Source organism: Oncorhynchus mykiss, chromosome 10 (genome assembly GCF_013265735.2).
Source record: "Oncorhynchus mykiss isolate Arlee chromosome 10, USDA_OmykA_1.1, whole genome shotgun sequence".
NCBI classification, from domain to species: domain Eukaryota; kingdom Metazoa; phylum Chordata; class Actinopteri; order Salmoniformes; family Salmonidae; genus Oncorhynchus; species Oncorhynchus mykiss.
Genome location: NC_048574.1, coordinates 44900274 through 44922947, shown reverse-complemented (window position 1 = coordinate 44922947; position 22674 = coordinate 44900274). Strand labels below are relative to the sequence as shown.

General features: G+C 41.3%; 1 protein-coding gene across 4 annotated transcripts in view; it reads left to right on the top strand.

Moving 5' to 3' along the window:
• The window catches only part of LOC110533119 (kelch-like protein 13), a 99650-nt gene that overhangs the window by 55309 nt on the left and 21667 nt on the right, over nucleotides 1-22674 (top strand). For all 4 annotated transcript variants that reach the window (XM_036990420.1, XM_036990417.1, XM_036990419.1 and 1 more), the window contains 4 exons: nucleotides 5115-5256; nucleotides 11460-11592; nucleotides 19776-19972; nucleotides 20362-21157. In XM_036990420.1, coding sequence (XP_036846315.1) covers nucleotides 5143-5256; nucleotides 11460-11592; nucleotides 19776-19972; nucleotides 20362-21157 — 1240 coding nt within the window. In that variant the 5' untranslated portion in view covers nucleotides 5115-5142. The remainder of the gene's footprint in view (nucleotides 1-5114; nucleotides 5257-11459; nucleotides 11593-19775; nucleotides 19973-20361; nucleotides 21158-22674) is intronic.

Sequence of the window (22674 nt, the reverse complement as noted above, 5' to 3'; positions counted from 1 at the left end):
CATATGATTCTTGGCATCTTTAAGCATCTTGTTAATAAAAAAGAAAACTGCCATCCACCACCCACACACACAGCAGAAGATTTGATATAGGCCTGACTGACTTTTGTGTATTTATTTCTGTGAAACATTTGTGTAGCCTAGTCAGTGCATATTTGTAGTCACATACGGACGTGTTTGTAGCATAGCGTGTCAGTGTGTGTGTGTTTGGTGTTTTCACTACAAATCGGCTGTTGATGGATGAAACTTCCGATGACGTCTGTGTTTGTTTGTTTCGTGCTGTTGGTTGGAGTCCGAGTTATGTATTTTATGACTGGGTTTCTCTAGCTGTTGTTCTCTTTGTTTCGTTCCGGCAGCCACCAACACTCCTTTGTGGTTTGGACAACCCACTCTCTCCTCGCTGCCTCTCCGACTTACCACCTGACAGGGTAAATGTACCATTACGCTCTGTGTCAGTGTGATTGCCCTTGATCCTGTAGCCATGAATACTCCTCCACATCTAGTTGTGGTGGTGTTGACCCTGAACAACCGCTATCTAGAGCCCACTAGGCCATCCATCTCCCCCTCCCTGTAGAAACATACCTGATAGTATCACCTGGCTCATCGACTTCCATTCGTTAGAGACTTAGCAGTCCTGGATGATCATCGTATCGTGTGTTTAACACAGCGCTTCCCAAACTAGGGGTCGCGTCCCCATGTGGGATCACCTGATTTGAAAATGGGGTCGTGAGAGAAACCCTGAAATGAAATAAATAATGTGTAGAATTGCATGAAATTAACTTTAAAACGTAAAGAATTTCTGTCCACTGCCAAGAGGGGCTGGGGGGGGGTTCACTTATTGCATCTGCTTGTTGCGTTCTCCCTGGTGCACTCGTTCGTGAACTGGCTGCTCGTTCTAAATAATATAATATAATCTGTTCAAAACAGTGGCAGCATGTGCAGTAGTGGTCATTCGGTTTTTTATATGCAAAAGACAAATAGGTATATTTATGCTGTTATTCAAATGCACAGATCTCTTTATATATCTTCTGAAAGAAAACTTCATATTTCTGTCATGCTGTTTTATTGACAACCACCTCGCGCCCTGGTATTCAGCCAATCAGTGGCCGCCACTGTGGTCAATATATATATTTTTTTTTAATATTTACACTATCATTCAAAAGTTAGGGTTCACTTATAAATGTCATTCTTTTTTAAAGAATATCAACAAAAAAAATGTCAATTAAAATAACGTCAAATTGATCAGAAATACAGTGTAGACCATTGTTAATGTTGTAAATGACTATTGTAGCTGGAAACAGCTGATTCTTTTTAATGGAATATCTACATAGTCGTACAGAGGCCCATTTATCAGCAACCATCACTCCTGTGTTCCAATGTCACGTTGTGTTAGCTAATCCAAGTTGATCATTTTAAAAGGCTAATTGATCATTAGAAAACCCTTTGCAATTATGTTAGCACAGATAAACTGTTGTGCTGATTAAAGAAGCAATAAAACTGGCCTTCCTTAGACTAGTTGAGTATCTGGAGCATCAGCATTTGTGGGTTCGATTACAGGCTCAAAAAGGCAAGAAAGAAAGACCTTTCTTCTGAAACTCGTCCGTCTTTTCTTGTTCTGAGAAATGAAGGCTATTCCATGCGAGAAATTGCCAAGAAACTGAAATTCTGGTACAACGCTGTGTACTACTCCCTTCACAGAACAGCGCAAACTGATTAACCAGAATAGAAAGAGTGGGAGGCCCCGGTGCACAACTGAGCAAGAGGACAAGTACATTAGTGTCTAATTTGAGAAAGACGCCTCACAAGTCCTCAACTGGCAGCTTCATTAAATAGTACCCGCAAAACACCAGTCTCAACGTCAACAGTGGAGAGGTGACTCCGGGATGCTGGCCTTCTAGGCAGAGTTCCTCTGTCCAGTGTCTGTGTTCTTTTGCCCATCTTAATCTTTTCTTTTTATTGGCCAGTGTGAGAGATGGCTTTTTATTTGCAACTCTGCCTTAACTCTGAAGTTAACTGACCATGAGGGTCATATTATCGGACATGCCTTAATAACCAGTGGAAAACACCGGTCTCCAGTAATTGTAGGCATAATTAAAGTTGCTGTAGTTAACGAGATGTTGCATAGAGCAATAGTTCCCAATCTGTGGGACGGGCCCACTTGTAGGTCATGGCAGGTGTCCAGGCGGGTCTTGGGATGACTTTTTTGTGCATAAAAATATATATTAGATTTTCTTTTTTACATTTATACCAAAATGTGGAAAAATTCAAGGAGTCTGAATACTTTCTGAATACACTGTGCGTGCGTGTTTGCAAATGTGATCAAAATGAAAAACTGAAATATCACAATTACATAAGTATTCACAACCTTTACTCAGTACTTTGTTGAAGCACATTTGGCAGTGATTACAGTAACGAGTCTTGGGTAGGAAGCTACAAGCTTGGCACACCTGTATTTGGAGAATGTCTCCCATTCTTCTCTGAAGATCCTCTCAAGCTCTGTCAGGTTGGATGGGGAGCGTTGTGTGACGGCCCTGAATATTTCTGAACCGTCTCAGTGCTTCTCCTTCCAATAGGGTGCTTTCCCTTTAATTCCCAATTAAATAGCCAGCATCAGCTGCGCAAAAGTGGGGTTTGTGATGGAGACGTGACTGAGGATGTGTTCAACCCTCAGTTCCCGAAGCTTCTCTATTCCGTTGTTTTGTTGCGGTTAAACGTGTGTTTTGTAGCCTAATAGAGTTTACCCAGGATCGGATCCACTCTTTGCGTCCGTGGACTACACCTCTCCATTCTTCGTGGCCTTTCTCCGCTGGAGATCTATTGGCGGATTGGATTGTCTGACTGACCGACTGACTACCACATTTTTGTATACGGTATTTCATTTGTTTTGATATGATGTATACGGTGATGATTTATGTAGTTAGTGGTAGTTGAGGACTTAGTAAGAGTTGATACGCTTTAAAGTTCTGTGGTAAAATAATTGTTATATTGATTGTATGATTAATATTGGATATACGCTACACTTGAATGAATGGACAAACATTGCGTGACAAAGGTCACTTGAGTTCCCTGAACTCCTTTACCGGGCTGGACTCTTTTTTTAGGCCCGAGGTACAGGACATTTCTGGAGGAACCAGAATTCATTGTGATATTATTATATGTGTGTGTAATCATTGGTGTTGCTAATACAACCCACGCAAAATAATATAGTTGTTTTTGAAGTTCTTTTCCAATGTTTTAAGGGTTTATGAAAAGTTGCCTTGGCTGTGTGCTTAAGGTCTTTGTCCTGTTGAAAGGTGAACCTTCACCACATTCTGAGGTCCTGAGCATGCTGGAGCAGATTTTCATCAAGGATCTTTCTGTACTCTGCTCCGTTCATCTTTCCCTCGATCCTGACTAGTCTCCCAATCCCTGCCGCTGAAAAACATCCCCACCACCATGATTCACCATAGAGATAGTGCCAGGTTTTCTCTAGACCTGACGCTTGTCATTCAGGCCAAAGAGTTCAATCTTGGTTTCATCAGACGAGAGAATCTTGTTTTTTATAGTCTGAGAGTCTTTTAGGTGCAAATTATTTTTTGGGCAAACTGCAAGCGGGCCATCATGTGCCTTACTGAGGAGTGGCTAACGTCTGGCCACTCTAACATAAAGGCCTGATTGGTGCGAAGATGGTTGTCCTTCTGGAAGGTTCTCCCATCTCCACAGAGGAACTCTGGAGCTCTTTCAGAGTGACCATTGGGTTATTGGTCACCTCCTTGACTAAGGCCGTTCTCTCCCGATTGCTACATTTGGCCAAGCTGATTGAGTGAATGCCAAGTGTGTGCAAAGCTGTCATCAAGGCAAAGGGTGGCTACTTTGAAGAATCTCAAATATAAAATATATTTTGATTTGTTTAACACTTTTTTTTTTGTTACAACATGATTCCATGTGTTATTTCATAGTTGATGTCTAAACTATTATTCTACAATGTAGAAAATAGTAAAAATAAAGAAAAACTTGTGTAGGTTTGTCCAAACTTTTGACTGATACTGTGTATGTGTATGTGTGTGTGTATATATATATATATCATACACATTTTCGGAGGGGAAAAATGCTTTCAGTGTAAACTTAAACTTAAAACCAAATCTAAAGTATGTAGAAATGATAATGAACCTATATATAGGCTGTCATTGTTAATACGAATTTGTTCTTAACTGACTTGCCTAGTTAAATAAATAATTTAAAAAATATATATATAATTTTTTTTTTACAATAGCCTAGCTATAGCGCTTTGAGAACTTGCAATAAACAACAATAAAGCTGGACAATGAGGCCCCTATTGATTTTATAATATTTAAGCATAAGAACACAGCATTAGCCACGGGACAATGTATATAGAAAGGCAAAAAACTACAAAATGTTCTCTCTGCTGCCATGATGATATTGTTTACTTATTCTTTGGTCTCTGTATGTTTTTTCAACCACTCAAACCTTTTTTTGTTGGTCGCGACTCAAGACACCTCAATTGGTAGGTCCCAAATTAAAAAGAGTTTGGGAACCCCTGGCATAGAGCACCAGTATGACTTCATCAGGTTTGGAGTGGAGAGCTGATGATGGAACTGAGTGTAATGTGGCAGAGGTGAGGACACCACTATGATTGGCCTGAGTCCTGTTATTCTCTCACAGTCCCATTGAGAGCATGGCGAGGTCTGCTGCAGGGAGGGACCAGGCTGGGCATGTTTACTCTTAGCTCGTAGCGTGACTGCCTGTCCTTACGTCCCTGGATATAAGCATCATTTTCAGGTGTGTGTGAGCGTCCTTGTGTATTGTTTGGTGTTAATGTAGACATTTTAAATCATGTTCTATGTGCCTGATTAGGAGAACGCAAATGTCTTAGCTAAGCTCTCCCCCTTGTTGTGCTGTGTATTTATTGACCTTTTTCCTAAAACCCCTTTCCTCAGCCGCTGTGCATGAATCATCAGGAAAATCTCAACATTCTCTCATGTAGGCTCGTGAATCTGCATACAAACCACACTCAATGAGTTGATTTTAATGTAAATCCGTGCTTGTACTGCATGATTGTAAGCTAAACGTCCCTTTCCCTCTCTCCCTTTTTCCCCCTCCCTCTGCCTCCCCTAAAGATCCCTCGTGGAGGACGACGACCCTCACATGAAAGTGTCGCAGGGGTGTGGTGACATGGGCATCTCTGCCCACCTACAGGCTTCAAAAACCGGAAACACTCGCTTCTTTACGAGCAACACGCACAGCTCAGTGGTCCTTCAGGTGAGTAGTAGTGGAGAGAGACTGAGAGATGGTGCTGCTGGGGAGGATGGACAGATTGATGAACCTCTTAAAAGCCCTAATGAAATATGCCAGGGTAATTTTAATATGCCTTCAGAGATCCTGTGATTGATTGAAATGATAGCTATACAGGCAGGTCCATAAATATTGTCAGCCTTTTATAAAGATTAGCAAAAAGACTGAATAAAGTAATTAAAATACTGAGTTGTAAATTATAGATATATTATTATTTTACACTATTACAATTGCTCAGTGAAAGAGATTTTATTAACAAGTAATAAAACAAAATCTCAAAGAGAGGGGTCAAAATTATTGGCACCTTTTTCTAAAATGTTTTATGAGATTGGGAGGGATCTCAGACCATTCCTCCAAACAAAATCTTTCTAGATCCTTGTTATCATTTGTCTCCTCTTATGTTCTGCCCTCTTCAATTCAAACCACAGGTTTGCAATGGTGTTCACGTCCGTATTTATTATGGATCCCTATTACTCTCCCTGAGGTCCAGCAAAATTAAAGCAGTTTATACAATTTTAAAAACATTACAATACATTCACATATTTCACAACACACTGTGTGCCCTCAGGCCCCTACTCCAGTACTAAATCCGTGTGTGTGTGCCAATGTTTGTGTTGCCTCACAATCCCCGCTGTTCCATAAGGTGTTTTTTTATGTTTTTTTTACTGCTGGAATGAGTTACTTGATGTGGAATAGAGTTCCATGTAGTCATGGCTCTATGTAGTACTGTGTGCCTCCCATAGCCTGTTCTGGACTTGGGGACTGTGAAGAGACCTCTTGTGGTATGTCTTGTGGGGTATTCATGGGTGTCCGAGCTGTGTGCCAGTAGTTGAGAAAGACAGCTCGGTGCATTCAATATGTCAATACCTCTCATAAATAAAAGTAGTGATAAAGTCAATCTCTCCTCCACTTTCAGCCAGGAGAGATTATTAATATTAGCTCTCTGTGTACATCCAAGGGCCAGCTGTGCAATTGTCCTAAGTCCTTTTTTGTGGCACCTGGCCACACTACTGAACAGTAGTCAAGGTGTGACAAAGCTAGGGCCTGTAGGAACTGCCTTGTTGATAGTGTTAACCTCTCTGGGATATGTGGGACGGTAGCGTTTAAAAAAATCTAATTTTACATTGGCGCGTTACATTCAGTAGTTCTAAAACATTCAGTGATTGTGCAGAGAGCCACGTCAATTTACAGAAATACTCATCATAAATGTTGATGTAAATACAAGTGTTATACACGGAATTAGAGATATGCTTCTCCTTAATGCAACCGCTGTGTCAGATTTCAAAAAAATGTTACGGAAAAAAAGCAAACCATGCAATAATCTGAATACAGCGTTCAGACAACAAAGCAGCCAAAAAGATATCCGCCATGTTGTGTAGTCAACATTAGTCAGAAATATCATTATTAATATTCACTTACATTTGATGATATTCATCAGAATGCACTCCCAGGAATCCCAGTTCCACAATAAATGTTTGATTTATTCGATAAAGTTCATAATTTATGTCCAAATAGCTTATTTTGTTTGGGCGTTTGGTAAACAAATACAAACGCGCATTCGGGTCCAGCCGAACGTCGGACGAAAAGTTCAAAAAGTTATATTACAGGTCGTAGAAACTTGTCGAACTAAGTACAGAATCAATATTTAGGATGTCTTTATCATAAATCTTCAATAATGTTCCAACCGGAGAATTCCATTGTCTGTAGAAAAGCAATGTAACAAGACAGCGCCTCACAAGCCTGTGGCACTCTGCCAGACACCTGAGTCAATCCCCTCTCATTCTCTCCCCCTTCATAGTAGAAGCCCGAAACAAAGTTCTAAAGACTGTTGACATCTAGTGGAAGCCTTAGGAAGTGCAATATGACCCCAAAGAGTTTAAAAACTACTAACCTCAGATTTCCCACTTCCTGGTTGGATATTTCTCAGGTTTTCGCCTGCAATATGAGTTCTGTTATACTCACAGAAATCATTCAAACAGTTTTAGAAACTTCAAAGTGTTTTCTATCAAATACTACTAATAATATGCATATATTAGCATCTGGGACAGAGTAGCAGGTATTTTACTCTTGGCACCGTATTCATCCAAGCTACTCAATTACTGCCCCCTGTCATCAAGAAGTTAAGAAGGCAGAGTATCGCTTTTATTATAGACAGACTTCTCCCCATCTTAGCTACTACTGCATCAATATGTTTTGACTATGACAGTTTACAATCTAGGGTTACTCCAAGCAGTTTAGTTGTCTCAACTTGCTCAATTTCCACATTATTTATTGCAAGATTTAGTTGAGGTTTAGGGTTTAGTGAGTGTTTTGTTCCAAATACAATGCTTTTAGTTTTAGAAATATTCAGGGCTAACTTATTCCTTGCCACCCACTCTGAAACTAACTGCACCTCTTGGTTGAGTGTTGCAGTCACTTCAGTCGCTGTAGTAGCTGACGTGTATAGTGTTGAGTCATCCGCATACATAGACACTCTGGCTTGTCATTAGTAAAAATGTAAAAAAGCAAAGGGCCTAAACAGCTACCCTGGAGAATTCCTGATTCGAACTGGATTATATTTGAGAGGCTTCCATTAAAGAACACCCTCTGTGTTCTGTTAGACAAGTAACTCTTTATCCACATTATAGCAGGGGGTGTAAAGCCATAACATCAATTTCTCTCAGCCAATCGTCAGTCATTGGTGTAAGTGCTGCGCTTTTTGAGTGTCCTTCCCTATAAGCATGCTGAAATTCTGTTGTCAATTTGTTTACTGTGAAATAGCATTGCATTAAACACTTTTTTCCATTACGTTTACTAAGGGTTGGTAACAGGCTGATTGGTTGGCTATTTGAGCCAATAAAGGGTGCTTTACTATTCTTGGGTAGCGGAATGACTTTAGCTTCCCTCCAGGCCTGAGGGCACACACTCTCTTGTAGGCTTCAATTGAAGATGTGGCAAATAGGAGTGGCAATATCGTCTGCTATTATCCTCAGTCATTTTCCATCCAGATTGTCAGACCCTGGTGACTTGTCATTGTTGATAGACCTTAATTTTTTTTCCACACTGACTTTACGGATTTCAAAAGTACAATTCTTGTCATTCATAATTTGGTCCTATATACTTGTGTAGTGTCAGCGTTTGTTGCTGTCATGTCATCCCTAAGTTTGCGTATCTTGCCAATGAAAATGTAATTAAAGTAGTTTGCAAATATAACCAGGAGGCTGACACTTGGCCGCAAGTGTATCTTCCAGCAAGACAATAACCCCAAGCGCACATCAAAATCCACAAAGAAATGGTTAATTGACAACAACACAAAATAATGCATCTCTGTGTCCAGACTTTGAGCCCCATTGAAACCTGTGGTTTGAAGAGGGCATTCTCCTCGCAATGGGAGGGTGCTAGAGTAATGAAGATGGGGGTCAAAATTATTGTCACCCCTATCTTTTTTAAATTTTTTAAATTGCTTGTTAAACAAAATCGCTTTCTCTGAGCAATTGTATTAGTATAAAATAATTAGCATATAATATAGCTCAGTAGTTGTATTTTTTTATGCAGTTGTTTTGCCTCGTGATAATTATGGACCTGAATATGTCTGTATGGTGTCTGAAACTTTGCCAGACAAAGATACTAAGGGCCTTTACCCATTTCTGAACACAACAAAAAAATTACACAAATTGTTGGTTTTGTTTGTCAGGTTGTCTGTTCAAAATTCTGTTTTAAAACACAGAAAAGTTGTTCCTGTGCAGATCTTCAACGACGTGCTGCACCAATCATGTGCATCTGTCTCAAACGATCTCTTCTAGGCTATTGTGTGCAACTCACAATCACACGTCGTTTCTCCTTCTCCTTCACACTTGCAATCTTCAAACACTGCACACATTTCTTCCTTTGCTCTACCTAACATTATGTAATTTTTTACAACTAATGTCAAACTTGTTATAAGCACATCAGGGTTTAGCCTTCACTATCCTGTTTTAAAAAAACAACAAATCTTATAAAAATCAAGGTCTCTCCCACTCTAATCACTGGCACATCTAAAGTCAGAATGCGATGCGCGTGGAGGGCAACAGTGGAATAGATCAGGGTCGTGTGTGCAAGCTGTCTAAGAGATAAGACTTGTCTTTCAAACCTATCCGCTGCATTTGTTGAGGAAAATGATCAGTGAATTATTCAATTGATTCACTGCGGAGGAAGAGAATGATGTTCTAAGAACATTGAAAACTGTTATGTTCTCGACAAAGAGTTGTCAAACGGATATCTTTCATGAAGTTGGATTACAATAGTGGAAATGACTGTTGTTCCCTCTAGTTGAAATGGCCTACTTTTTTCACCGCACGCATAGAACGAGATGTCTTCTGCATATGATAAAAAGAAAATGTGATGACAATTGAAATGGAGATGAAATCCCTTGTTATTTATGTCGGCTAGTTAGCTGTAATTTTGAAGGGGATGATAGAGCGATGGTAGTGACTCCTTCAGTGCAGACAGACAGTGGCTCAGCGTGTTGGGATCCAGCTGTTTGATGAAGCATCAGCACCGGTGAGTCATGCTCCGTGCCCTGCCTGGCCTGCTTGGCCCATGCCAGTCTCTGTCCACACGTGAAGGTCGTCACAGAGATGGGGGCTGCCAGGCAGGAGCTGGCAAAAAGCTACTGGACTCATCAATGTGTGACCTGTTCACACTGTGTGTACTCCACAACCTGTTAGTATGATGGAGGTGTGTTGTGTGGACGTGTTGTTAGACAGAGTGCTTCTAAGGTCCCGATTCAACAGTGTAATAGCCTTTTAACTGGTGGAATAGTTTTTATACCTGCTGTTGAAGAGTGTTGATTTATTTTTTTAGGAACACAGCACTGGGTGGGTGTACACGTGTGATTCAGCACATTGCTCAAGTCAGAAAATAAGATTGTGCCAATCTCTGGCGTCGCTGCAAGGTTTCTCTATCGATTGACAGCTGTCGGCTTGCTACCAACTGTCCGTGGCTGAACATTTTCAGAGTTTAACAACAACTATCACTGAGCTAAATTCAAAGTTGTTATGATTTGAAAGCTTGTTGGATCATTAGAAAAAGGCACATCTTGTTAGCAGTCATCTATTATAGCCCATCTATTTTCTGTTGTTCTCTGGACATATTGTAAATACGCCTGCATAGGACTCTAGAAATTGATTTTGCCAAGAGAAGACTTCACTTTCAGTGCTACATCTTCTAACATGCTCATCAGGCGGTTGCTGCACGGGAGAAAAACATCATTCAAATGTGACTGTTGACCATTTTAAGTGAATGCTAATTAAGCAGTGAGGGTTGTCAATGCACATAGTGATGCCATTGTTGGACTCCACTGTGTTCTTTATAGGGACCTCTGGGCTTAAAACACTGGGCTTAAAAACACAAGTAGAAAATGTAATAGCATTGCTACAAATTGCTTTTAAGGCTGGTGAGCGTTATAGTTCTGTCGGAAATTAATTTAAGATGTATGTATTTGGCTGGTTTAACCCAAAATTATTCTACCAATAATTTTTATTAAACCAGAATATGAACTTACAAACGTATTGTAACATTCTCTGTGCAAAGATAGACAAAAAAAAACATTTTGGTATACATTTTTGACCTATTTGTTTTTATTGCAATAAGCACAGGAATTATTTGCAGGCAGGTTGTCAAGAAACAGTAATGCTTGGGGGGCTGTGTGTTTCTCTTTGTCTTTTCATGAAGTGATTGAGTTAGGCTAATCCAGTCTGTGTACCAGTCAGGCCTTATACCAATCTGGTTCAGGACAGACATGGTCTCTCCACACAGTACACAGAGCAGCTTTCTTTTCTTTTCTCCCCAATTTCGTGGGAATCCAATTGGTAGTTTGCAGTCTTGTCCCATCGCTGCAACTCCCCTATGGACTCGGGAGAGGTGAAGGTCGAGAGCCATGCGTCCTCCGAAACACAACCCTGCCAAGCTGCACTGCTTCCGGAAGCCAGCTGCACCAATGTGTTGGAGGAAACATCATCCAGCTGGCGACCGAAGTCAGCTTGCAGTCGCCCGGCCCACCACAAGGAATCGCTAGAGTGTGATGGGACAAGGAAGTCCCGTCTGGCCAAACCCTCCCCTATGTGCCTTAGACCGCTGCGCCACTCGGGAGACCTAACAGAGCAGCTCTCTAACAGGCTGGTCTCTCCTCTTTCTCTCTCTCCCCCTCCCAGGGATTTGACCAGCTGAGGCTAGAGGGATTACTGTGTGATGTCACGCTGGTGGCGGGGGACGGAGACGAAGCCTTCCCAGTGCATCGAGCCATGATGGCCTCCTCCAGCGACTACTTCAAAGCCATGTTCACAGGTAAGCTGTTATGCCTCCATCTCTCTCACCACCTCTCACTGACCCACAGCAGCATGCACGGGATGGGACGTCCACATACTGTGTTTAATGTTGATTAACAGACTGAGTAATCAGAGGATTAGCCTGCTTGTCACATGTCCGTCAATCAATCGCTACTCTGGGGCTCTGCAGCTGATAGCATTGTGTTGTCTGGTTGTCTTCTCCCAAAGTGCTCCTTTTCTTGAAGCACAGCGTGAATCCTCCAGGATTTTTACTTTCCCTGTCATCTCTACATTCTGATAAGCTACCATACCTTGAATTAGACATGCTCATTTTCCCAAGGGGTTAAGGTTTTGATTTACCTTGTGCTTTTTACATTTTTTATAATAAGGTTTGTTTTTAATAAGACATCACAACTCTTGCATTCATCACTTTGGTGAACATACTTTTTTTCTTTCCAGAATGCATTTCTGTATTTCATCTTGTTGTAGCTTAGTAACTGCCTCACTGATGACGCAAATAGAAACGACTTGGATAGATGTAGTGAGGGTAAATATCCTTCAACTGCAGTTTCATATACAGTGGGGCAAAAAAGTATTTAGTCAGCCACCAATTGTGCAAGTTCTCCCACTTAAAAAGATGAGAGAGGCCTGTAATTTTCATCATAGGTGCACTTCAACTATGACAGACAAAATGAGAAAAAAAAATCCAGAAAATCATATTGTATGATTTTTTATGAATTCATTTGCAAATTATGGTGGAAAATAAGTATTTGGTCACCTACAAACAAGCAAGATTTCTGGCTCTCACAGACCTGTAGCTTCTTCTTTAAGAGGCCCCTCTGTCCTCCAATCCTGTATTAATGGCACCCGTTTGAACTTGTTATCAGTATAAAAGACACCTGCCCACAACCTCAAACAGTTACAGTCACACTCCAAACTCCACAATGAAAATATCGGGTATCGGTCAAAAATGTAATATCGGTGCATCACTAGTGTAAATGGTTAAGAAGAAATCATCAACCCTGTTACGGTCAACCCTGTTACTTTATTTGGTACTTACTATAATATATTTTTTATTTAACCTCTTGAGATAGGGAAAAAATAAATGTATTAATATAAATGTGCTTTATTCAACAACAAAAAATGTATGGACTAAGTTTATTAGTTTTTTTCTTTGGTGTTGGGGTTACAGGTACAATATCCATTTCAATTAATATATTCAGTTTAAATAACATGTACCTGTGGACTGTCATTCAAGAAAAATGTCTGTTTAAACAGGAAAATAAAACTAAAAAGTGTGCCTCCACCCACAACCTCCCATCCCATTCCCCCAACCCCACCCAGCCAACATGTCTCCATCCAACCCCCCCAACTCCCGGAAACCGTGTTTTCCACCCATTCTCACCCCCATAGCAACTAGGGTTGCTTTTCAGTCACTACCCAGACCCCCCACCTTCCTGCTAGCCTCCCGACGGCCAAAGAAAACCCTCCACATACAACCCCTCCCTCGTGAGCCTGAAAGCAAAGAAAGTAAAAAATGTATTTTGTAAGTGTGTGTGTATGTGTATATATACACACATGGGCTGCTTTTCCTTAACTCTGTGGTCCGACTCATCCCAAACCATCTCATTTGGTTGAACTTTGGGGATTGAGGAGGCCAGGTATTCTGATGCAGCCACTCCATCACTCTCCTTCTTGGTCAAATAGCCCTTACACAGCCTGGAGGTGTGTTTTGGGTGATTGTCCTGTTGAAAAACAATTGATAGTCCCACTAAGCACAAACCAGATGGGATGGCGTATCGCTGCAGAATGCTGTGGTAGACATGCTGGTTAAGTGTGCCTTGAATTCTAAAGAAATCACAGACAGTGTCATCAGCAAAGCACCCCCCACACCATAACACCACCTCCTCCATGCTTCACGGTGAGAAATACACATGCGGAGGTCATCTGTTACACACACCGCGTCTCACAAAGACACAGCAGTTGGAACCAAAAATGTCAAATTTGGACTCATCAGACCAAAGGACAAATTCCCACGGTCTAATGTCCATTGCTCGTGTTTCTTGGCCCAAGCAAGTCTCTACTTATTATTGGTGTCCTTTAGTAGTGGTTTCTTTGCAGCAATTTGACCATGAAGGCATGATTCCCACAGTCTCCTCTGAACGGTTATTGTTGAGATGTGTCTGTTACTTGAATTCTGAAGCATTTATTTGAGCTGCAATTTCTGAGGCTGGTAACTCTAATGAACTTATCCTCTGCAGCAGAGGTTACTCTGGGTCTTCAATTCCTGTGGTGTTCGTCATGAGAGCCCGTTTCATCAGAGCTTGACGGTTTTTGAAGAAACTTGAAAAGATATTGACATTTTCCAGAAAAAGATATCTGTCATTTCTCTTTGCTTATTTGAGCTGTTCTTGCCATAATATGGACTTGGTCTTTTACCAAATAGGGCTATCTTCTGTATACAACCCCTACCTTGTCACAAAACAACTTATTGTCTCAAACACATTAACTTTTCAGAAGGCCCACCTGTTAATTGAAATGCATTCCAGATGACTACCTCAAAGCTGGTTGAGAGAATGCCAAGCGTGTGCAAAGCTGTCATCAAGTCAAAGGGTGGCTATTTGAAGAATCTCAATTTGTTTGACACTTTTTTTGGTTACTACATGATTCCATATGTGTTATTTTATCATTTTGATGACTTCACTATTATTCTACAATGTAGAAAATAGTAATGATAAAGAAAAACCCTTGAATGAGTAGGTGTTCTAAAACTTTTGACCGGTAGTGTAGTTTGTATGCATGTTTTGGGATTTAGCTGAGATTATTCTTTACAGAGTCAAATATATTTGTCCAGGCCTCAATTGTTCCTTCACTAGCACCATTCATTCTCGCTGTCAATAATTATGTTAGAGCTGGCGAATTGCGAGAGAGTAAGGTGAGAGCCAAGATTTTTTTTTGCGGTAGTGCTGCCTGCCAGCAGTAGTTATCTCTGATTGATTGAGATATTCTAGGAGCAATCATCGTTAAGTAACATAAGATGCAAAGCATTGAATATTTACATTAATTCATTTTGTAACTTTGTCCCAGAAGCATTTAACTGAAGGGCACTACCACATCATATGAAGGAATGTGCCTACCTGATTTAAGGGACACAGTGAACAGTTAAGAGTTGGGGCCAGTGTTTCCTTGGTACTATAAAGTTTGTGAACAAACTTAAAATGTACAAGTTGATGGTTCGTTTTACAGGAAGCCAAGTTGAATTTTTTTCCATTTTCTGTGGATCATACTTTTTAATGGTAGCCCAGATTGATCTTTCCAAAAGTTGTTTATATAATTTAGAGATCAGTCCTTTCAGGAACCCAGATAATTTATTTACAAATTCTATCATTGGATGGTTCGGTAGTTGGGTTTCCCAAGGGACTCCATATCCAGCATAGCTGACTTAAATGGTAAATATAGAAAAAAAGGAGTTGCTTGTAATGTTTCTTTCAAATCCTATAATGTTCTCAAACCATTACCATGATATCTGCAAAGGTACTGATTCTACCTTTGGACCATTGGGGTTATGCAAAAGGCCGCCCTCCAGATCGCAAGGCATTATTGTTGGGCATGTCATTTTGATCCCTAGTTATATTGTTTTTCAATTTTGCCCCAAATAGAAATTAGGTGAGCAATAATAGAACTGCATTGTTTAAGGGATATATGAGTGAAGACCACCCTTTTCCAGGGCAGTAGGAGACACCATATTTAAGATGGGTAATACTGGATGGAATTTATCCAAGAATAGACGTTTTTTAACAAAACTGCTTTGGTCCGTGTGGACCAATTTTGATAAGTAAGTCTTGAAACAAACAACATTTTGGAAAACAGTTTAATATGTGTTTATCCAAGATCAGGAGCGAGAGTGATAACACTGGGTGGCATCCTTACCTTTTTTAATAATAGGGAAATCTAGTGCTGTATTCACATCTCTCCCAAATTAACCTTTGTGAATGGCTGTGTTAATCCTTTCGCGCAATAGTGGACCTAATTGGCTCCAAAAATGTAAATGGACTAGGCGATTTGCCTTTATTCATGCTACCCAATGCCCCTTTGAGTTCATTTAGAGAGATTTGGGCTCCCAGTGAGGTTGCTTTCTCTGTTGAGAAAAGCAGATTTCTTAATTATTTTAGAAAGGGCTTAGTCTGGCATGGTGTGGATTTACAATCAGAGGTGTACAGCTCTTTATAGAAGCGGGAGAATGTTTGATAATTTTGGGTTCTGATTGTAATTCCCGTTTCATATTCAATAGTCGCTATGTCAGCTAATTGAACATTACTGCATATCTTGATGGCCAATAAACAACTGGGACAATTACTATGGAAGTAATGGTTGAGTCTAATTTGATGGATGGCAAACTCTGCTCTCTGTCTTATCAATAACTTAAGTTCTGTCTTGACTTTGGAAAGAGTAATAGCTACCTGGTCTGAAGAGTGTTTGTTGAGAACGCAGTTAACGTTTCCAATTCAGATATCTTCTTTAATTGTGATTTATTCAACTCAGATGCACAATTTATTTATTTTTTACCTTTATTTAACTAGGCAAGTCAGTTAAGAACAAATTCTTATTTACAATTTGGCTACAACGGCCAAACCCTAACCTGGACGACGCTGGGCCGATTGTGCGCCGTCCTATGGGACTCCCAATCATGGACAGTTGTGATACAGCCTGGAATAGAACCAGGGTCTGTAGGGACACCTCTAGCACTGAGATGCAGTGCCTTAGACCACTGCGCCACTCGGGAGCAAATGCAGTTGCATTATTTTCAATAAAACCTTTGGTGGCATCCCATAAAATCCAGGGGTCATCAACATTTTTATTGACCGTTATGAATTAATTGATTTAAATTTCAAATTGATCACAGAATGTAGGATATTGTAGTAATGAAACGTTATGTTGCTCTTTTAGGAAATTCTGACATTTGAAGTGTTCAGCCATTTTCTTGATTAAAGAAAATAGAGGTGTCGGAAATCAATTTGTGAAAGGATATATGCCTGTTTAAGTAGAAAGTGTACTCTTTTAGGATTATGTGCTCGCCAGGCATCAATGAGATTATAATGGATTGTAGTTGGTCTTATTAGTTTTGTCCTACATGTCCAAAACTGTTACAATTAGGTGAAATCAAATGTTTTTTTGACCAAGTTGCACTTCTCAAAAGGCACCGAATTGGTGGAAGGACCCAGATGTGTTTAGAGGCTTTTCACTGCAACCCAGCTGTCTTCCGGGTTGGATGTGCGCTGTGTTAAGAAGCAGTGCGGCTTGGTTGGGTTGTGTATCGGAGGACGCATGACTTTCAACCTTAGTCTCTCCCAAGCCCGTAGGGGAGTTGTAGCGATGAGACAAGATAGTAGCTACTAAAACAATTGGATACCACGAAAAAGGGGTAAAATAAATAAATATTTTTTTAAAAATGTGCACTGTTCCCAGCTTGGCGCGTTGTTCCTGATTTTGCACATCTGTGCAGCACCTTTAGCATGCTAAAATGGCTTGCATGATACTGGGCTTTTAAAGTTGATGTAATTTGTTAGGTTATTGTTATCTACGGTGCCTTCAAAAAGTATTAATACCCCTTGACTTATTCCACATTTTAATGCGTTTTAACAGCCTGAATTCAGAAATAATTAAATTGACACAATACTGACAGTGAAAACATGTTTTTAGAAATGTCTGCCTATGTGTTGAAAATGAAACAGACATAATCAATTTACATAAGTATTCACACCCTTGAGTTCAATACATGCTAGAATCACCTTTGGCAGTGATTGTACCTGTGAGTCTTTTTGAGTAAGTCTCTAAGAGCTTTCCACACCTGGATTGTTTAACATGGATTGTTTTCAAAATTCTTCAAGCTGTCAAATTGGTTCTTAGTCATTGCTAGACAACCATTTTCAGGCCTTGCCACAGATTTTCAAGTAGATTAGTCAAAATGGTGACTTGGTCACTCAGAAACATTCAGTCTTCTTGGTATGCAACTCCCGTGTAGATTCGACCTTGTGTTTTAGGTTACTGTCCTGCTGAAAGATGAATTATCCCAGTGTCTGGTGGAAAGCAGACTGAATCAGGTTTTTCTCTAGGATTTTTCCTGTGCTTAGCTCCATTCAGTTTCTTTTTTATCCTGAAAAACTCCCAAGTCCTTAACGATTACAAGCATACCCATAACAAGATGCAGCCACCACTATGCTTGAAAATATGGAGACTGGTACTCAGTAATGTGATGTATTGGATTTGCCCCAAACATTACACTTTGTATTCAGGACAAAAAGTGAATTGCTTTGCCACAATTTTTGCAGTATAATATTAGTGCCTTGATGCAAACAGGATGCATTTTTATTCTGTACAGGCTTCCTTCTTTTCACATTGTTAATTAGGTTAGTATTGTGGAATACCTACAATGTTGTTGATCCATCCTCAGTTTTCGCCTATCACAGCCATTAAACTGTTTCAAAGTGAATAGAAGGAAGCCTGTACAGAATAAAAATGCATCCTGTTAGCAACAAGGTAAATCCAATACAACACATGACTGAGTACCAGTCTCCATATTTTCAAGCGTAGTGGTGGCTGCATCATGTTATGGATATGCTTTTAATCGTTAAGGACATGATGAAATCCCTGAGCAGTTTCCTTCCTCTCCAGCAACTGAATTAGGAAGGACGCCTGTATCTTTGTAGTGACTGGGTGTATTGATACACCATCCAAAGTGTAATTAATAACTTCACCATCCTCAAAGGGATATACAATGTCTGTTTTTTATTTAATTTTTTACCCATTTACCAATAGGTGCCCTTTGCAAGGGTTGTTTTTAAAATCCACTGATGCAGCTTAGAGAGATAATTGTATGTGTGAGGTACAGAGATGAGGTAGTCATTCAAAAATCATGTTAACCTCTCTGGGATATGTGGGACGGTAGCGTACCACCTCGCCAACAGCCAGTGAAATTGCAGGGCGCCAAATTCAAAACAACAGAAATAACATAATTAAAAAGTATTTTACACCATTTTAAAGATAAACTTGTTGTAAATCCAGTCACAGTGTCCGATTTCAAAAAGGCTTTACGACGAAAGCACACTAAACGATTGTTAGGTCAGCACCTAGTCACAGAAAAACACAGCCATTTTCCAGCCAAAGAGAGGAGTCACACAATCAGAAATAGAGATAAAATTAATCAATAACCTTTGATGATCTTCATCAGATGACACTCACATGACTTCATGTTAAACAATACATGTATGTTTTGTTCGATAAAGTTCATATTTATATAAAAAAAATCTGTTTACATTAGCTCGTTATGTTCAGTAGTTCCAAAACATCCGGTGATTTTGCAGAGAGCCACATCAATTTACAGAAATACTCATAATAAACATTGCTAAAAGATACAAGTGTTATGCATGGAATTTTAGATCCACTTCTCCTTAATGCAACCGCTGTGTCAGATTTCGAAAAAGCAAACCATGCAATAATCTGAGTACGGCACTGACACAAAAACAAGCCATGCAGATACCCGCCATGTCGTGGAGTCAACAGAAGTCAGAAATAGCATTATAAATATTCCCTTACCTTTGGTGATCTTCATCAGAATGCACTCCCAGGAATCCCAGTTCCACATTAAATGTTTGTATTGTTCGATAAAGTCCATAATTTATGTCCAAATACTTCATTTTTGTTTGTGCGTTTAGTACACAAATTCATGAGGCGCGGGCAAGTCCAGGCGAAAGTTCAGATGAAAAGGCATATTAAAGGCACTGTAAAAATTCTGCTTTACTTAAAAGTAAGCTACCGGAGACAATTGTCATTTGAATTGTAGGCACCCCAATCTGATAGCGGTAGTGGGGTGGTAGATGCTTAGCCTCCCTTACGGCTCAGATCAGGTGCCTATATAGTATACACCATAGACATACATCATTTAAACACACACACAGAGAAGTCAGCTCAGACACATCCAGCTCAGAGAGGCCCAGCTCATGAGCTCGAATTTAGAATGGGAAAATGAATGTGTTTATGCAACAAATCGAATCGCACGTAATAATTTCTCAACTATAACGTATCGTTCCTGCATCGTATCGGAGCCCATGTATCTAGATACGTATCAAATCATCTTGAAAGGGATAGATGCACATCCCTACTTTATGTAATATGTTTATTATTTTCTCTCTCCACATCACGCAGGTGGAATGAAGGAACAGGATTTAATGTGCATCAAACTTCATGGTGTCAACCGTATAGGCCTGAAGAAGATCATAGACTTCATCTACACGGCCAAGCTGTCTCTCAACATGGAGAACCTGCAGGACACACTGGAGGCAGCCAGCTTCCTCCAGATCCTACCTGTGCTCGACTTCTGCAAGGTCTTTCTCATATCTGGGGTAAGGAGCCTAACACAGCCTGCTCATACAACCAGGGGAATTATACACAGCAGTTTAAGATGCCCCAAACTACTGTACTCAACTGCTTACTTTAATGTCTACATTTGGACTTGAACTGGGATAAAAACACTGGGGCCATACTTGTCAACTTTTGCTTAGACCTGAGGTTTATTATACCTGGTCTAAAATGGCGTGTTCACCTAAAAAGGTTTTAGATGCATTTTTATAATCCCCCACTTTGTCACATTTGCCCTATTTCGCTTGTGGGGACCTGCAGTGGAGCTTTTTTCCATTTTAGACCCCAGGTAAAAACCACGGGTCTAAGCAAAAGTTGGTGTGTGATTACGAGTGGTTGCTTCTCACTGCTTTCCCTTTGTCCTTGGCTGCAGGTGTCCTTGGATAACTGTGTGGAGGTGGGGCGCATCGCTAACGCATACAACCTCACGGAGGTAGACAAATACGTCAACAACTTCATCCTCAAGAACTTCCCCTCGCTGCTGGGTACGGGGGACTTTGTCAAGCTGCCCTTTGAGCGGCTGGCCTTCGTTCTGTCCAGTAACAGTCTGAAGCACTGCAGCGAGCTGGACCTGTTCAAGGCTGCATGCCGCTGGCTCCGCTATGAGGACGGACGCATGGACCACGCCCCCAAGCTCATGAAGAACATCCGCTTCCCCCTCATGAACCCCCAGGAGCTCATCAACCACGTGCAAACGGTGGACTTTATGCGCACCGACAACACCTGCGTCAACCTCCTCTTGGAGGCCAGTAACTACCAGATGATGCCCTACATGCAGCCAGTCATGCAGTCAGAGAGAACGGCCATCCGCTCAGACAGCGGCCACCTGGTCACCCTGGGCGGCGTCCTGCGCCAGCAGCTGGTGGTCAGTAAGGAGCTGCGCCTGTTTGACGAGAAGGCCCACGAGTGGAAGGCGCTGGCGCCAATGGATGCACCGCGCTACCAGCACGGCATCGCCGTCATCGGAAACTTCCTCTACGTGGTGGGGGGCCAGAGCAACTACGACACCAAAGGCAAGACGGCGGTGGACACGGTGTTCCGGTACGATCCGCGCTACAATAAGTGGATGCAGGTAGCGTGTCTTAACGAGAAACGTACCTTCTTCCACCTCAGCGCTCTCAAAGGACACCTCTACGCCGTGGGCGGCCGCAACGCTGCGGGGGAGCTGGGTGAGTTTAAATGATTACACACAGCTTATTACTCTGCTTTTAGTCCTGCTCTAATGCTGCAAAATACACTACATGGCTAAAAGTATGTGGACACCTGCTCGTCGAACATCTCATTCCAAAATCATGGGTATTAATATGGAAGTGGTCCCCTCTTTGCTGCTGTAACAGCCTCCACTCTTCTGGGAAGGCTTTCCACTAGACATTGGAACATTGCTGCTGGGACTTGCTTCCAGTTCAGCCAAAAGAGTGTTAGTGAGGTTGGGCATTGATGTTGGGCGATTAGGCCTGGCTCACAGTTGGGGTTCCAATTCATCCCAAAGGTGTTTGAGGGAGTTGAGGTCAAGGCTTTGTGCAGGCCAGTCAAGTTCTTCCTCACCGATCTCGAAAAACCATTTCTGTATGGACCTTGCTTTGTGCACGCTGAGCATTGTCATGCTGAAACAGGAAAGAGCCTTTCTCAAACTGTTGCCACAAAGATGGAAGCACAGAATCATTTAGAATGTCATTGTATGCTGTAGCGTTAAGATTTCCCTTCCCTGGAATGAAGGGGCCTCACCCGAACAATGAAAAACAGCCCCAGACAATTATTCCTTGTCCACTAAATTGTACAGTTGGCACTATGCATTTGGGGAGGTTGTGTTCTCTTGGCCAGCGGCGGATTTAGGTATAGGCGACATGGGCAGCTGCTCAGGGCGGCATCTTGCCGAGGGCGGCACAGGGCGCCTGCACAAAAAAATGGTGATATTTGTGCGATCGGTTTTCTATCGCTCATTTGCACGTCACGTCATGATATCATGTCACCGTGTGGGGCTGTGGGTCAATTAACCTTGTCAGAGTGGGCGCCCTGATTTTAGTTTGTGAGCTTGGCAGGCTACCTCCTGGGTAGGTCTCCCACTCAGAAGTACGAGATGGGGAGGGAGGCGGGGGTAGGTTGACCTCAGGTCTCCCCACTGGAAGCCCGAGGTAGGGTAGAGTTGGGGGAATCTATCAAATACCGCACCTCTAACTTTGTACAGTACTAATGCAATTAGTAAAATCAGTCACACTACGAAATGCTACCAAATAAACTACAGTTCATTCGTAATACTGTAATACTGTGAATATATCAAAAATATCAGCAAAAAAAGAAACGTCCTCTCACTGTCAACTGCGTTTATTTTCAACAAACTTAACATTTGTATGAACATATCAAGATTCAACAACTGAGACATAAACTGAACAAGTACCACAGACATGTGACTAACAGAAGTGGAATAATGTGTCCCTGAACAAAGTGTGGGTCAAAATCAAAAGTAACAGTCAGTATCTGGTGTGGCCACCAGCTGCATTAAGTCTTGCAGTGCATCTCCTCTTCGTGGACTGCACCAGATTCGCCAGTTCTTGCTGTGAGATGTTACCCCACTCTTCCAAGGCACCTGCAAGTTCCCAGACATTTCTGTGGGGAATGGCCCAAGCCCTGATGTACTCAAGTGGATTGAGATCCAGGCTCTTTGCTGGCCATGACAGAATACTGACAT